We start from the raw sequence: 15508 nt of genomic DNA, 5'->3' as shown, positions 1-15508 counted from the left end.
AAAATGCCAAAATTATGAGTACAATCACAAGTATATTTGCTTCTTTCAAGCGTGACTACTAAAGTTCTTGAATGCTTTGTTTTACATTAGATTCCTTTGGTGGTTTGGGTTCATTCAGACGTCAGATTTGCATGGGTTTCATTCCATTCGAACATGAGAACAGGGATACCCTTACAAATAGTAGTAAGGAAACATTTCTGTTAGTAGCAAGTTATGTCAGTATTTACTCTTCCAGAGATGACTCGTGTTGACTGTACTTTTTTTTTTTTTTTTAACGGAGTTGTGATTTTTGTCATAAATGCATACAAAGTTTATAACATCCTAACTTTGTTCTTGCTTAGTTGTGATGAACCATCCTACTAAATTGTATTTTTAGACTTGTTTCCTAAGGAAATGAAGCTTTCACTAGTCATGCTGTCACAGTCAGCTGTCATGGTCCGTCCATCTGTCCACCCTTGATAGCTCAGCCAATTTTAAAGAAACTTGACAGACTGGCAGAGATAAACTAACTAGTTTACTCCAGCTTGGTGCCTGGGAGGATCATTGGTGGTGTCCCTCTCCAGAGGAAGAGCCAGAGCAATCCCAGCTCTTTGCTTAGTCCAAGCAGGGCTGAAAGGCAGCAGGGTGCCAAGCACTGTGCTGTCCAGCCCAGCACAGGTAGGGTGGGCTACAGCAGAGGAGATGGAGTGTACTTTGAGGGCACTTTGGAGACTGCAGAGGGGGAGTTGGAGGTGTAAGAAGGAGCTGGGAATGCAAAGGCAGTCAGATAGTTAAGAGGGCTCATTGTGGATCCTGCAGGGGATGAGAGAGGCAGAGGAGTAACACTGCGGCAGGAGGTGCGAGGAGAAAAACAGGAACAGATTTCCTTCATTCTGCTCATGGAACAACTGGTTTCTTCCTCTGTCATAGATGCAGTTATGAATGTGGTAACTTCACAGAAAATGAGTGTTAGCTGATGTTGTGCGTGCCCTTTGCTGTGCTTGGCTGCAGATGGGTCTCTGCATAGTTACTCGCCATGGTCAAACCAGCTGGAAACACCATCTTTGGTGAACATCACTGCTATTGCTAAAGGCTAATTATTACCCCGTAGCAACCTTAAGAAGTTTGGTTACGTTAAGTGTTAAGCTTAAACTGAATAGCTCTTACTGTCTTTATCAATAAAGGAAAAAAAAATTAAGTTTCTGTTGGTGTTTTTTCTTTTTTTTTCCAATGTTGTTATGGCTTGTGTTTAACAGGGAGGATAGAAAGGAATATTCAAAACATCAGGCACAGCCTTGAAAGAGTTGTGGAAAAAAAATGCAACCTATGAAACAGTGAAACTATGAAGCCTATGACAGTGCTTGGATTATAACCTTTTGCTTAATGTTTAGACACCTTTGTCAGACATCAGAATGTTTTTTTTGAGAAATTTATTTCACCTGTTCATCAACAGTTCTTCTCCAGATATTTCAGTTTATGGTGTTCTTGTCAACACTACGTCCCCATATCTCACACTTATCTCTGTGCTCTGATTTTCAACCAGTTTTCTCCTTGCCAGCTACTTCATATCTGCAGGTTTTTTGTTTTGTTTAATTTTATTTATTCTTCTGCTGTAATTCTAAGAAGCAGTGCTGCATATCTCTGTTACAAAGCCCATAAGAGCCTAGGCTTTTAATCTGGAATGTTGGGTCATAGTATAGGGCTTTATATGGAGTGAATCAATTGAAATACAGTTGCTTGTTTTCCGTGAAGTTTTCACAAGTGATTTCCCCCTTTCCCTAACAGTATGACCCTCAAGTTGTGTTTGTTTATATCACTCTGATTTAAAGCTCCTTAGTTCTGATACACCCTTGCCTTTTGGTTGAAAGTGATCTCTAAACTGATGAAAATTTCCAGTCCTTGGCAGAGATCAGAGCCTGGCCTACTTCCAATTACTGCTTGCTTGGACACTCTTTTCCTGCAATTGTCTCCTCTGGTACAATAAGCTTCTCCCCCTCATTTTGCTTGAAAAAGCAGCCGCTGGCCCTCGGCTGAAATGATGTAGTTAGAATGAAATTAGGATGTAAGCAGGCTCCAGCAGGAAGCAAGGAGCTGCTGGGAAAGGTCAGGAAACACTTTAGGATCATTGGAATTTTCTGCTGCCTTCTGAGACCTTCAGACTGTATTAGTTAGTGTATTTAACCCTTCTAGTTGGCAATCCCTACGTGGTTGCCTGTGCAATATTTGTCTGTGCTGTACAGCTAACCCTGTGAAATAAACCAGGTAGTTCTGCACTGAACAAAGAGCTTTGCTGAAAACAGTCATTGTATATGCATGTACATACATACGTATATATATATTTTAAAACTGAACACATTTTTCAGCAGTGGTGTGGCCAGATTAAATACTCCTGAATTGTTAAAAATGAAATGTCCTTCTAGCAGATTATTTGAGGAAAGAAAGTCCTACTTAATTTTTTTTTCCATTCAATCTGCTGTAATCAATGTGTACTGATATTTTCTCGGGTGAACTTCTTGCCTGCTATCAGGGCTCTAGAAGTGTAGAGAATAGTACAATAGCTCCTAATTCTGTGTTAGTTTTTGCTTTCTGTCCCCTGCATGACATTTTGGGTGTTGCTTGGATTGCACTATATTAAGACTTAATCTTTTATTTTCTTTTTAGAACTTTTATAAGTGAACTTCCTAAGAGAAAGGATATTTGTTCACTTTATATTTCTGTTTATATATAAACTTAAGCAGTCCTTGCTGCAAAGGTTTGAAAAGTACACCGAGTGTGTTGTGCAGTTTTTCTTCATATTTAAATAGACACTAGCATGATTCCTGTAATTTTTTGGGGGAAAAAAGTTATGTATTTAATGTTATTGTTGTTTCTTCTGTACGTTTTATTTCATGCTATAATTAAAGCAATGACAGCTTGACAGAATTCACAATTTACAGGGGAATGTATGCAAATGGTCTTCCTGTCAGGTTTATGCTTTAGTAGTACATGATAAAATGCAGATGAAAGAGGTGTGGATTTCAGAAGGGGACTTGCAGTCGGAAGGAGTTGCAGCTGCAGATACCTGGGGAGTACCAGAAGAATGAAGAGAGCAAAACGTAATCTGCAGAGAAACTTAAACTTTTATTGCTGTGCTAGTTTATTTTTGCAGTTTTTTCTCTCAAGTTTTGTTTAGTCAACAGAAGAAAATTAAAGCCGTCACTAAAATTAAAAGCCATAATCATTTGGCTAGATTTTTAAGACACGTAACAGCAAGATGTGCAGTCATTACAGTGATGAGCTGTTCTCCTTAGGAAGAAACCACGAGTTTTAAGTATCTTAGAACTTTGGTACTTCTGGGAAGGGAAGAGGGCCTTTATAAAACTGCCCCTTCCCTAGTGGTGTGAAAGATAACATTTTGAAGGTGCTACTGTTTCCTGACTATGTTGACACCTCCGTTGTTCAAGCAACGGAGGAGCGTGTCACCAAGTCCAGAGTTTGCAGTCTGGGGACGAGCCCTCTTGAGTGACCACCTCGCCTTTTCTCTCTTTTTGACAGGTTTGGGAAAAACCAAGAGAAAGACGAGCGCAAGGGACGCCTCACCCACTCCTAGCACGGACGCCGAGTACCCCTCCAACGGCAGCAGCGCCGACCGGATTTACGACCTCAACATTCCAGCCTACGTGAAGTTTGCCTATGTGGCGGAGAGGGAGGATGAACTCTCCCTGGTCAAAGGCTCCCGAGTGATTGTCATGGAGAAATGCAGCGACGGCTGGTGGAGAGGTAGCTACAATGGACAGATTGGCTGGTTTCCTTCGAACTACGTGGTAGAGGAGGTTGAGGAGGCAACTGCTGATTCCCCCAGCTTCCTCAGCTTAAGGAAAGGCGCTTCCATGATTAACGGCCAGGGCACCAAAGTACTCCACATTGTTCAGACACTGTATCCCTTCAGCTCCGTCACAGAAGAAGAGCTCAATTTTGAAAAAGGGGAAACGATGGAAGTCATCGAAAAGCCAGAAAACGACCCGGAATGGTGGAAATGTAAAAATTCCAGAGGGCAAATCGGTCTGGTTCCTAAAAACTATGTAGTAATCGTTAGCGATGGTCCTACCATTAACACTTCCCATCCGCCTCAGATAAGCTACACGGGACCATCTTCCACCGGACGGTTTGCTGGAAGAGAGTGGTATTATGGGAATGTTACCCGGCACCAAGCAGAATGTGCCCTCAACGAAAGGGGAGTGGAAGGAGACTTCCTTGTTAGAGATAGTGAATCTTCGGTAAGTGCTACTCAGTGGTGCTCAGCCCATCAGGCTGGGGTTAGCAAGCGTGACAGCTGACCCTGACCCTAACCCTAACCCTGTCTGTAGAGAAGGGCTTTCCACCCTTCAAGAAGCGAGCAACACCTTGGCATTGCCAAGCAATTTTCTTGCTGCTTCTTGCTGAGGATCGGTCTGTTACTGAGATACAGTGACAGAAACTCAGGAGCTGTGGTCTCTGTTAATCCAGGCCTTTGAATTGGTGGAGAAGCTAGTAAATATTTCAGGCTTCGATTTGATTTTTCATGTGTTCCTCATCTGCAGTGCTCCTCCAGCTTACAGCGCTACAAGATAAAATAATCCTTGTGAATTGCAAAGTTGGTCATTAATTTAAAAGCCAGTTTGAAATGGAATTGTTGCATCGGTCTGTTTTGTTCTGAATTTAATGGAGTAATAACACAGGTTCCTTAAACTTCATTAAATTTGATGAATTTGCTCTGCAGAAGACATGATAGTTGTCAAACTGGCCTTCGAAGCTCTGTGTCACTGAGTTCCTTAGGTAACTATAGTCAATAAATGAAGGCAAAGGCAAATAAACCAGAGGAGAGCAGGAAGAAAAATAGAAATTCAGAAAAACTGACTTACAGAGGCTGAGAAGAATCAAGTTTGTTTAGTCAACAGAAGAAAAGACTGAGGTGTGAGGCATACAGTCTTCTAAAATGTAGAAAGCCACTGGAGGATTATGGTAATCATTAAATTACAATAGTTCAGCTGTCTCTTCAAGGTAGCATCCTGTCTGACAGGGGCAGGCAAGTATACAGGGTGCAGTGTATCCTTGGATGTGTTTGTCCAGCAGGTAGAAGCTAGCTTTCAGCTCTGGGTGTTGCATTTGGGTTTATCCTGAGACCATAACCATCAGTTTTCTTCTGTCTTTTGGGAAAAGTGCCAGAAGGGGAGTTTAAAAAATAATGCATTAATTAAAATAAATGCACAGCCGTTTTTCAGCATACACCATGTCACGGTGACCATCGTGCTGTGGCTCTTTGCTTTTAAGAGGCTACCTCTAGAGTAAACAAATTTCCTTGAAAGAACACAGTAACCTTTTAATTTAATATGACTTCATAATACTAAAAACACTTGTATTCAAAGCAGTTTAAAAATTGCTGCTTACATTGTTGCTGGAGAAATTTTTGTTTGTGGAGTTTTTCCCAGCATCTAACACTTACTGGAATTCCAGAAAGTTTACTCAAGTCGTATTATAGAATGTTTTTTGCACACATGGGAAAAAAAATGCTGAATTGGTAAGCTTTTTAATTTTTCTAATCTTGAATCTGGTCTTGCAGCTCACAGATGTTGTATTTGAGGATTTTTTTTTTAGCAATGAGAAAAACTGTAGTTATGCATGTAAATGTCTGTCTTAGTACTGCTTGAGAGTTTTTTCAGGTTTTATTAGGTTTAGAGAAATATTTTACTACATCTCAATTTTTTTTCTGCTGTAATCGTTATGTATCATACCATCAGATAACTGGTTTATGTATGTGACTTACAAAAGCACTGGTAATTGCTAGTTTTTTGTGGTTTGGTTGTTTTGGGGTTTTTTCCCCTCAAAATGCCAGGAGTTATTTAATAAGTGAATGCACATAGTTGATGGCATTGGGGAAAAAGATCATAAAAGGTTTAGTGCAAGTTTGCTGTGTATGGAACAAAGCAAGACTTAGTTCTAAACTCTTAAGTTTGTGACAGTTGCTGTGTTTCACATGTGTGACTACAGAGGCTTCACCAGGAGCTTCTGCACGATCAGAGTGAAGAACTTTATATTAGAGAGACCACTCTGAACAGAGCCAAGTTGTCAGCTCCCCAGTTTCCTCATCTTTCCAGCAGACCAGCACTTCCCATTATGTCACGTTATGGACCCACACATTAAAGCTGTGGATGCAGGGGTTATTTCTTTCTAAAAAAGCCCATAGATTAAACTGAGTCGTCCTGCTGATCTCATGCCTGATTTTTGACCTGGTTTAGAGTTTTCTTTTGCTTTTTGTCACCAGTTACAAAAAGTTGTCTATATAAAAGTTTGCTCTTGTTACTGAGCCAGGAAGAGCTCTCCCTGGTTAGATGGATGTTTTTATCATTCTGTATCCACTTGATCAGACTGTCATGCTTTTACATTTCAAAATTTAGTAGTTGCAAGATTCTACAAGGTTTCTCTATAATTTACCAGATCTTTGTGTCACAGCTAGATTCCTTTAGCCCAAAATATTCTCCTCAGTTGCATTTAGATCTAAGGGATGCTTCCATAGTGAAGAATATCCTGAGATGAACTCATGTCAGGTAGCTAGGAGCCTGATAAGCTTCATTAATTATGTAATACTATTATTAGAACTGTTGACTTGTGTGAACCATTTAAGCCCACAGTTTATGTAACAGGCACAGTTGCCTACTCGTAGTGTTTTTACCAGCTGTGTTATACCTGAGTAACCTCAGTGTAGTTTTGGAGAAGGAGGAGGATGAAGTGGAAAATACCTAGTTAGCACTAATGCTTGATTTTTCTTTCTGTTTTATGCTCAGTTGATAAAAGCTGGAAGTTTTCTGTCTCATTTCAGTAGCACTCCTGAACAAATAATGCAGATTTGATCTATGCAGCCTCTGTACTGGAACTTCTTAACCTTTTTGAATTGCAGAAGGTCAGATTTTTGTTCTGTCAGTGTGGTACCTAACACAAGACAAACAAGCCTTGGCTGACATCGTTGGCCTGAGTTGAGTAGGTGATTGTGTCATGCTTTGAAGATCTAAGATTCCACGGGGGAGAGAAGCAAATTTGGAAGGAGGAGGGGGGGGGGTTGTTCAGATTGACCTTGGAAACAAGTGTGTTTGTTAGTGCTGTAGCTAACAGGAAGCAGCAATAGCTTGTGGCTGGTGAGGAGGGAAGGCAGCCACACCACACCTAGCTTCTGAGCAGATCCTCTGCTGCAGACACCCTTAAGCTTCAAAGGAGTGGGTGCAAAACTGGTGATTAGACAAAAACCACTGTTTCACAGCCTTATGTCTTTTCCCATGAAGCAGAGAAGATGGGGTTTTTCTCCGACGAGTTCTGTTCATCAGCGTGAATGAGCTGTGCAGTTTTTTTGGATGATTTCAGAAGCAATTACTAATTAGGAAGTAATGGCTTCCTTCTGCCAATAGTTATCAAAGCTATTAAATTGTAGTAACCAATTCTAAGTGGGGTTGCAGAGTGTAATATTAAGATCATACTGACAGTTGTTGGTGTATTAAGATGATCTTGAGGACTGTAGGTGCGACTGGACTTTTCTCAGTCCCTTTAGGTCACATTTAGCTTCTGTGCTCTTTGTCCAGCAATATTTACAGCAGAGGTGGGGGAAGAGGCACACATTGAGGGTTTCTATGCTTCTAGAGGTGCCGATTCTGTCACGTGGAGAGTGTTCCATTTTTTTTTCCTGGGGTTTAAATCCTGCAAATGTTGAATAGAATCAGTGAAATGTGGCAACTGTTCAAAAACCGAAGCGTTTGTCATGTTTGTGACATGCTGTGATTGATTGGTACAGTGGAGAGGTGGAGAAGGTTTATCTTTAAGGCATACTTAAGGATATATGCTAGTCCTTTTAAATGGAAGAAGAAAAACATTATTAGAGTAGTATTTGAAGATCAGTTCATGTTTCTGACCCATGTAGCATTGATTTTGCAACATGATAAACATGACATAGAAAGGGTTTTTATTTATATAGTTAAATGAGGTGGAAGGTGTAGAAAAAGGTGTTTTTCACTCTCCTAGATGGTTTTGTCCAGCCTGACCTTAGACCTTTGAGCTGTGACTTGGGTTTTTGGCTGGGTGACTGAGTAGGAGGAAGAGTGAGGGAAAACCTGGTTATGGATGTGAGCTCCAGGGCAGGCTCACAGTAGGGAGCTCAGAGGGTCTAGAATAGTCTGAAGAATGAGTGCATAAGAATATTTTCTACAAAGGAAGGGCACTGCCAAGCGATACTGGATTGAAAGGAGAAAGGGAAAAAAAAAAAAAAGAAAAAAAAAGCTACAGGATCAGATAAAGGCTTTCAGAGGGAGTTATTTTTCCCAGAATTGCCATTTACGATAAAATTTTCTTGTTTCATTTTCAAACGGAGATTGCAAAGAGGGAACATTCTTTCCTGGTTTCACGTGTTTTCCATTATATCACATTATAACTTGTCTTCGTGAAAAGACAGTGAAGTTCCTGGTCAAGGTAGTAAAAACAAAGGAACCTCTTCCTGCCTGTTGTCTTTCACATATGCTGTAGGCACCAATTACTCCATGGTCATCTTAGTCATAAGGAGGAGTTAAAATAAAGGAATCTCAAACAATTCAAAGTACTACACGTGGTCTAAAGAGCTGCAAGTATGTAATATCTAATTTCAATTTTCTGTTTTAGGAACATATTTAACTTCAGGTTTAAGTCTTCCCTAAATACACACAGGTTCCCTGCCATGAGGCTATGATTTGTGATTCTGTTGCAAAATCATAAACTCCTCTGTGGATTTCAGGGATTAAGGCTTACTTCTGATGTGCCTCTTTTGGTGTATGTGAGGCTTTTATTCCCAGAAAAGTTAGTGTGCAAACATCCAAATGTAGCAAAAAGAGGGAGAAGGGAGAAAAAATGGCCAGCAGTTGAAACAAAATAGCTTTAACAGTAAATAAAATAAGCAAACTTGGAGCAAATCCAAGGATGACAGCAGGGAAGCAATTCAGGATGAATCTAACCAGCATACTTTGAAATGATAATGTTAAGAACAGGAGTTTATATTTAGAGATTTTTTCAAATAGTTTTTTTTTAACCATTTTGCATGTTTGTTGGAGTGGTAAAGAGCCAAAATAAAAATGAATTTCCAGTAGCTTTTGCTGTTTATTCTTGAGTGCTATAGAAATTACTACACTGAGGCCAAGAAAGGGTTTCAGGATTCTTGCAGCAGCTGTTTGAGCTCTTCCATCTCCTGTACCGGATGATGGCTCTCAAAAGAGTTAGATCAGCCTTTCTGCCTTTTTTTTTTTTTTTTTTTTATTAAAACAGATCACAAAAAGAATAAACTTTGTAACATATTTTGGAGAAACTAAGCAATCATAATGTCTTCTATTTGTGCATCAATCTAAGTAGCAGTTTTGAGGCAGGGAAGAGTGGACAATAGTTCAGGACAATATTAATTCATTAAAGTTATAATTAAAATGTCAGGAAAAGTATTTAACGTGTTGTGTAGATCACCTCACAAAGGTCTAAGTCTGGCTACTGCTTGAGACATAGGGCAGTAGATCAAAAAATCTATTCAAGCAGCTTTCCGGTCTGAAGGTAGCGGTTCTGAGCGGATACAGGGAGCTTTGAAAACCTGTAATTTTGTCATGCTGAAAACTACTGTGCTTTGTCAGAAAATATTAAAACTTTGTTAAGCACTAAGTGATTATTTCACTTTTAAACCTTTCTCCTGTTCCTAAAACAACAAAGATGTGTTTTGTTCACATTCTGAACTTCCCACTTTTAAGTTCTGCAATTTTAAATGAGAACCTTTTGGTTACTGTTTTTTGTTTGGCATTAGGCATCGCCCATGGAAGGAGCAGAACTTGGTCAGCAAGACTTGATCTTGTTTTTTGAATCCTCTGTCTGTAAGTGCTCCCTTGAGTGTTGTCCTTGAAGAGACCCTATGGACCTGCCTGTTAGCCTGTGTTTAGGGCACAGCAATCAGCATGCTGCCCAGTGCCCATGCCCTGAATTTCCTGAGGCAGGAGTTTAATATCAGAGCTAGCTAGCTTAAAATAGCAATTTTCAAACTTGGAGCTTAGGGATGGGTGACAGGGCACATAACATATCTTGGGTGGAGCATTAAGAACCCCAAAGTTATGCTATTATACACATTTTTCTTCCCATCCCTTTTCCCCACCCTTCCCAGTCCTCTCCTCTTGGCAATCACAGGGGTGTTGGGTGTGTTTTGAGCTGGTGGCTTTGTAGCTGCTCCGTGCTGGAGGCAGCTTTCCTGGTGGAGTCTGCATTAACCTGGTCAAGACCTGGTGACTGTGGGTTGTAGATGGAAGAAGTAATTCTCCTATGGGTATAACACAAAATAATTTTTAAAGGAGTGTTGCTTGTGGATCTGAAATGTAGTGGCTCAAGATAGAAGAGGGTTAGACCAGAGGTGTTTGGCTTCAGCTGTGCAGGTGGGGAAATGCTGCTGCCCAAAGCTGAGGTGTGAGCATCGGGAATTGGGCCAGAGCCAGGTCAGCAGGCCCAGCAGGAGCTTTGTTCTGGGCAGGGCAGATGGTGTCAGAAGGGAAGGCAGGGAAGGCACCCGTATAAAACAGAGGAGATGCAAAGCACACGATTTTGGGGGGACATGTGGGGGCAGAGACCCACATCATTGCAGGAGAAAAGACAGTGTGCCTGAGAAGATGCTACCCTTCAGCTTACTTGGGCATCTACTCCGTGTGTGTCTGACCCACGAGATGGAGTGTAGAGGAGTCTGGAGGTTGTGGTTTCGTGAACTGAAGTTTGCTCACTCCCCCCTGCAGCTGCTCTCAGGGCTGTGAAACAGTCTCCTCTGGGTTTTATTTAGCCTGGACAAATTCAGGTTTGCAGCACTGGCCCACCTGAAGCAGCGTCATGATGGGGAGGAGGACCAAGGGACTGGAGGATGGCTGGGTCTCAAAGTCTGGCACCTGCATGTCTTAAGGGGTTTCTGCTTAAAGCTGTCTCTTGAGTGGGCAGAGACCCTGCAGCTGTGCCTCCTGGTGCATCAGGCATCACGTATCCCCATTCAGTGCTTGCTACAAACTCTGGTGTGTACTTTTTTATTACTCCGTTTTCCTGCTGGCTGGCAACAGCCACATCCAGCCACCACTCGTGGGGCAAGCAAAGCCTGTGCTCCCATCTCCACAGCCAGCCATGAGATGGAGTAAAGCTGAAAGTGAGGGATTTCTGCCATCCTACAGCAGCATGGGGTGCAGAAACCAGAATGGTCTCATCCCGGCTGCTTGTATGACAGCCCTGTCGATGTTAACACAACCAATTGCCAAGATAAGGAGATTTATCATGTGAAAATGTTCTATTCTGTGCAACTTAATTAGCACTTAAGCTTTGTCTTTCATGGGTGGTGGTTTGATGGTGATACTTTTACTGTGTTTTTATTCTGTAGCTTTATAGTTTTATTTTTTAAAAAAGGTGTACTCAATAGGAGAAATTATTTCCCATACATGTGGTAATGAAGATAAACGGTGAATGTGGTTTTGTCTTTTGCAATGCAAAGCAGGAATGGCCCTCTAGTGGTCATGGCTCTAAAAAAAAAAAAAAAAATGTATGGGGAATTTCCTTCATCTCACCCAAGCAATATTGCAGTAATTGTTTTAGCCAGGACTCTCTAACAAGGAAACCATACACGACGAAAGTTTTTCTCTTCTGCTCAACATTCTCTTGCTTTTAGATTGAGAGACTAAGATAATATTTGCAATTTAGTCATGTAATTGGCAACTTCAGACTGTTCATCTGGGGAGCTTTCACTTAGCTTACTTCACTGTGCACACTAATAATGATGGCAATTATTTATTGAATAATAGACTGTTGGGTTTCTGAAGTAGCTAAAGCACTGAGCTGTGGAACAAAGACGAGCATAAATTACACTCAACTCTATGACACAGTTGGTTCCTGAAACCACAAAATTATGCCTTCGTTTTGTTCACTTTTATGTAATTCTTTTTTTTTTTTTTTTTTTTTTTTTGTCTTCCTGAATTCTTCTCAACAGCCCAGTGACTTCTCAGTATCTCTAAAGGCATCGGGGAAGAACAAACATTTCAAGGTGCAGCTCGTGGACAATGTCTATTGTATTGGGCAGCGTCGCTTTAATACTATGGATGAGTTGGTGGAACACTACAAAAAGGCTCCCATCTTCACCAGTGAACACGGGGAAAAGCTATATCTTGTGAAAGCACTTCAGTGACGTTGAAGATGGACTTGGCCACCTGGGCCTCTTATAACTTACAAGCCTTAGGTCCTAAATTCACTTTTATAGAGCAGAGCAATATCTGAAGCAGGCTTAAGGAATAGGCTCTTTCTGAAGTGTTTGCTCTGTTGGTTGCTGTTTGTCCTTTTTTTCTTTTTTGTTTTTTTGGTTTTTTTTTTTCGTTTGGTTTGCCTCTTTTTGTGTTCCAGTTCTGTTAAATCTCCGACCACCTCTCTTCAGGTTGAGAGTTTCCCTAGGGTGGCCGTGGCAAGCACTCTCCTTCCCGGCTGAGTTCAAAACTCCCCTCTCCTGTGTACGTTTACATAGTTAGCTCAGATCAAGGAGGGGTGTTTTCAATTCAAACCAGTGTTAATCTCTTCAGATTGCTCCCACAGGCAGAACTCTCCGTTCAGAGACATCGGGCACAAGTTGAATGCACTGAAGCTGCAGCTGCTTAAGTGGAAGAATAGATGTAAGAGTTGTGGCTGTGAGTTCTGTAGCTATATCGCTTACCGAGTAGTATATTACAGAAAACTCCTAGTTCCTAGAAGCACTCTTTACACTGTACTCTGCTATTACATTGCCTCTCTGACTCTTTGTAAAGAGTACACTAATTAAAAGCATTTTGTAATAGTACTTCTTAAACTACTATGGTAAGATTGTAGTAAAAAGAAAACTATCTAGTGTATTTTGGTCTGTAATTGCAACAAAGAGAAAATTTATTTGAAAGTTGATTACTAGAGAAAGAATCATTGAATTGTAAAGCCTGAATGTTTTGGTAATCTACAACCAAATGTGCCATCCACATAATGCTTTTTCCTCTTGCCCTTCTGCTTGTTTGAATTAAACGATTATGTATTTAATTCTCAAAGTAATATGTATCTGTAGCTGATTGTTGACACTAATACAGAAGATTAATAAAAACTGATCTTGGGACGGGGTGGGGCGGGCTACCAACACTATATATATATTTGCTTTACAGAAAGAAATCTTCGGGTTTTACAGAGGATGGCGTGGTTGGTAGGAAGAGACACACAGAATGTTTATGAAGAAAATGCATTTTTCTCTTTTCTTTACATTTAAACTCCTTTATGGTTTAAATATACAGTCTTTAGATGGCACATTCCTGAGATTGAAGAAGGGATCGTGAGATCTCAAACTCTTGCATACTCAGTTTTTTGGATATTGTAATAAAAAAGGTATTATGTCATGATGGAGTACTGGATTTATCCTTGGGTGGTAGTCCTGGTGTTGCTTTAGCAAGGTGAAATACAGTGCAAAATGAATTTATTTTGTTTTGGAATTTGTGTGGCCTAAAAAAGAAAATTTCTGCAGCTGCAGAGGACAGTTTGATGTGACACAAAGTCTAATGAGCTCTGTGTTATTTGTTTCTGTGATAAGTATGTCCGCTCATAGCTTTAAGGAAAACTGCAAGATGGAGCTCTTTCCTGGTACCTTTTTGCCTTTAGAACACGTTTCTTACCTATTCTGTATTTCAGCCAGTGGTAGTACAAGTACCTCTGTGCACAAGTACAGTGTAGGTTAAGCAAATGAATTGTGGTCTTGCTCAGACCCAAGAGGCAAGTACAATTTTTGAAATTCTTCACACGTACGATTTTCCCACCACTCTTGAAATCTGACTTCTGTAAGTTGATCTGAATTGACAACTGTATTTGAATTAACAGCTGTATTTTTCTGTATGTGTATTAACTAAAAATTGGGCTGTGACACTTCTGTTTGGTCCAGCTTCATGAAGGAAAGCAGTGACTTAGCTCGACCCGGAATGTTTATGCATTATCCTGAAGAATATTTCCCCATGACTGTCTTCTAAGAATATGGAAGCTTTCCTTAGGAAGTTGGTGAGAAGTACCAGTTGTTTACAATCTGCCTCCAGAAGAACTCTACTCCATTGGGCTGCTTCTTAAACTTCATAAGTGAGTTCTGCAGAGAATGTAGGTTTTTGCCTTCTAATACCTTATGTCTTTATTTAGGTGGATCTAAGCATGTACCGAGTATGGCAGTGATATTAAGGAAGTCAACTATATGTTGTATGAGCATTTCCACGTTTGAGTGAATTGGTTTGCAGTCTCATTGATTCTTTGTAGTATTTGGAAAAAAATTATATATGGGAATGGTTTTCCTTTTCAGTAAACTGATTACTGCAATTACTCTTTCATGCCCCTTGCTCATTTTTCTGAAACGTTCCCCATGTTTCCTGTTCCAGGAGCCTTCATATGCCTCTTACAATCCTTTTTTTCACTTTTTTGAAATAGTCCCTTTTTACAAGCTTTATTAGTTCCTAACCCCTTAATAGCCTTAGTAGCTTAGAACTAAATCAAATAGATGTGTAAGAGAAGTTTTTACCATACACTGTATTCTAATGGATTTACGAAAAAAAAATTTTTTTTCTTTTTTTTTTTCCTTTTTTGTTACCTGATCCTCTGTAAGCAGCTTTTGTGTATTGAGGTGTGAATTGTTAAAGTATTTTGTTTTGGAAGCAATTATTTGGTTTACAACCCAGCAGTGTGAATCACTAACTTGTGTTATATTTTTTTGAAGCAAGCCTCATCTTGTTTTTGCCCACGCTGTATTTAATCAACATGCTCTTCATTCAACAGTCTCATTAATAGTTATTCATTTGTTCCCATCTGTGCTCATTAAGATAAGTTTCTGCAAGTTTTGTTGCCTTTTTGACCTCATTTGTTGGATTGGCCCTAAGCATTAACAATCTTCAGTACTAACCGCTGAAGAGAAAGGGGCAGTAGACATGGATTTTATTTCTATTCTCCAGTTTTATATGTAGCTTTCTCACCCTTATTTTTCTTTTTTTTTAAAGCCCCTTTCAAAGCTTGAGACTGGGTGTGAGAGGGGATGGGGAGGGGTGTAAGATGAGAGGAATTGTGGTGACCTGAGTTTCATTAAAGGCTAAAATAATTTGTGATGGATGGAGTAGAAGTGGTGATTTCTCTTTATGGTATTTTGTCTGACTTTTCTTATGATACGTGGCTGGTATAGGTGCATAAGTTGTACTTTTAATTATTACTCATGTACAGCTGTTAATGTTTTCTTGCCTTGCTGCTGTTTACATAGAAATGTGAATGAGTTGTCTGAATCCATAGCAGTTGCTGTTGCATGGCAGGAATCTGAGATCCATGTTTTCACTTCTAGCTCTGGGAACTTGGTGATGAACTCTCTCTTCCAGCTGTCACAGCTGTTTGTGGTACCTCTGAATAGCACTACCTTGAGTAAGCACAAAAGGATGGTCAAAATCCTGTCACTTCTGAACTCACACCTCAGTCCACCTGCTCTGTATCACTCCTGAAGTTGTTTTAT

General features: G+C 40.2%; 1 protein-coding gene across 1 annotated transcript in view; it reads left to right on the top strand.

The window, feature by feature from the left end:
• NCK2 (NCK adaptor protein 2) overlaps positions 1-13385 on the top strand; it is an 84648-nt gene extending 71263 nt beyond the window's left edge. Inside the window, exons 4-5 of the mRNA XM_071744707.1 lie at positions 3514-4235; positions 11978-13385. Of these exons, the coding sequence (XP_071600808.1) occupies positions 3514-4235; positions 11978-12172 (917 nt within the window). The 3' untranslated portion in view covers positions 12173-13385. The remainder of the gene's footprint in view (positions 1-3513; positions 4236-11977) is intronic.
• The last annotated feature ends 2123 nt before the right edge of the window (positions 13386-15508 follow it).

This window comes from Heliangelus exortis, chromosome 1 (genome assembly GCF_036169615.1).
Source record: "Heliangelus exortis chromosome 1, bHelExo1.hap1, whole genome shotgun sequence".
In the NCBI taxonomy this organism is placed as follows: Eukaryota; Metazoa; Chordata; class Aves; order Apodiformes; family Trochilidae; genus Heliangelus; species Heliangelus exortis.
The sequence above is the reverse complement of the archived record's forward strand: the minus strand, read 5'-3'. Positions and strand labels throughout refer to the sequence as shown.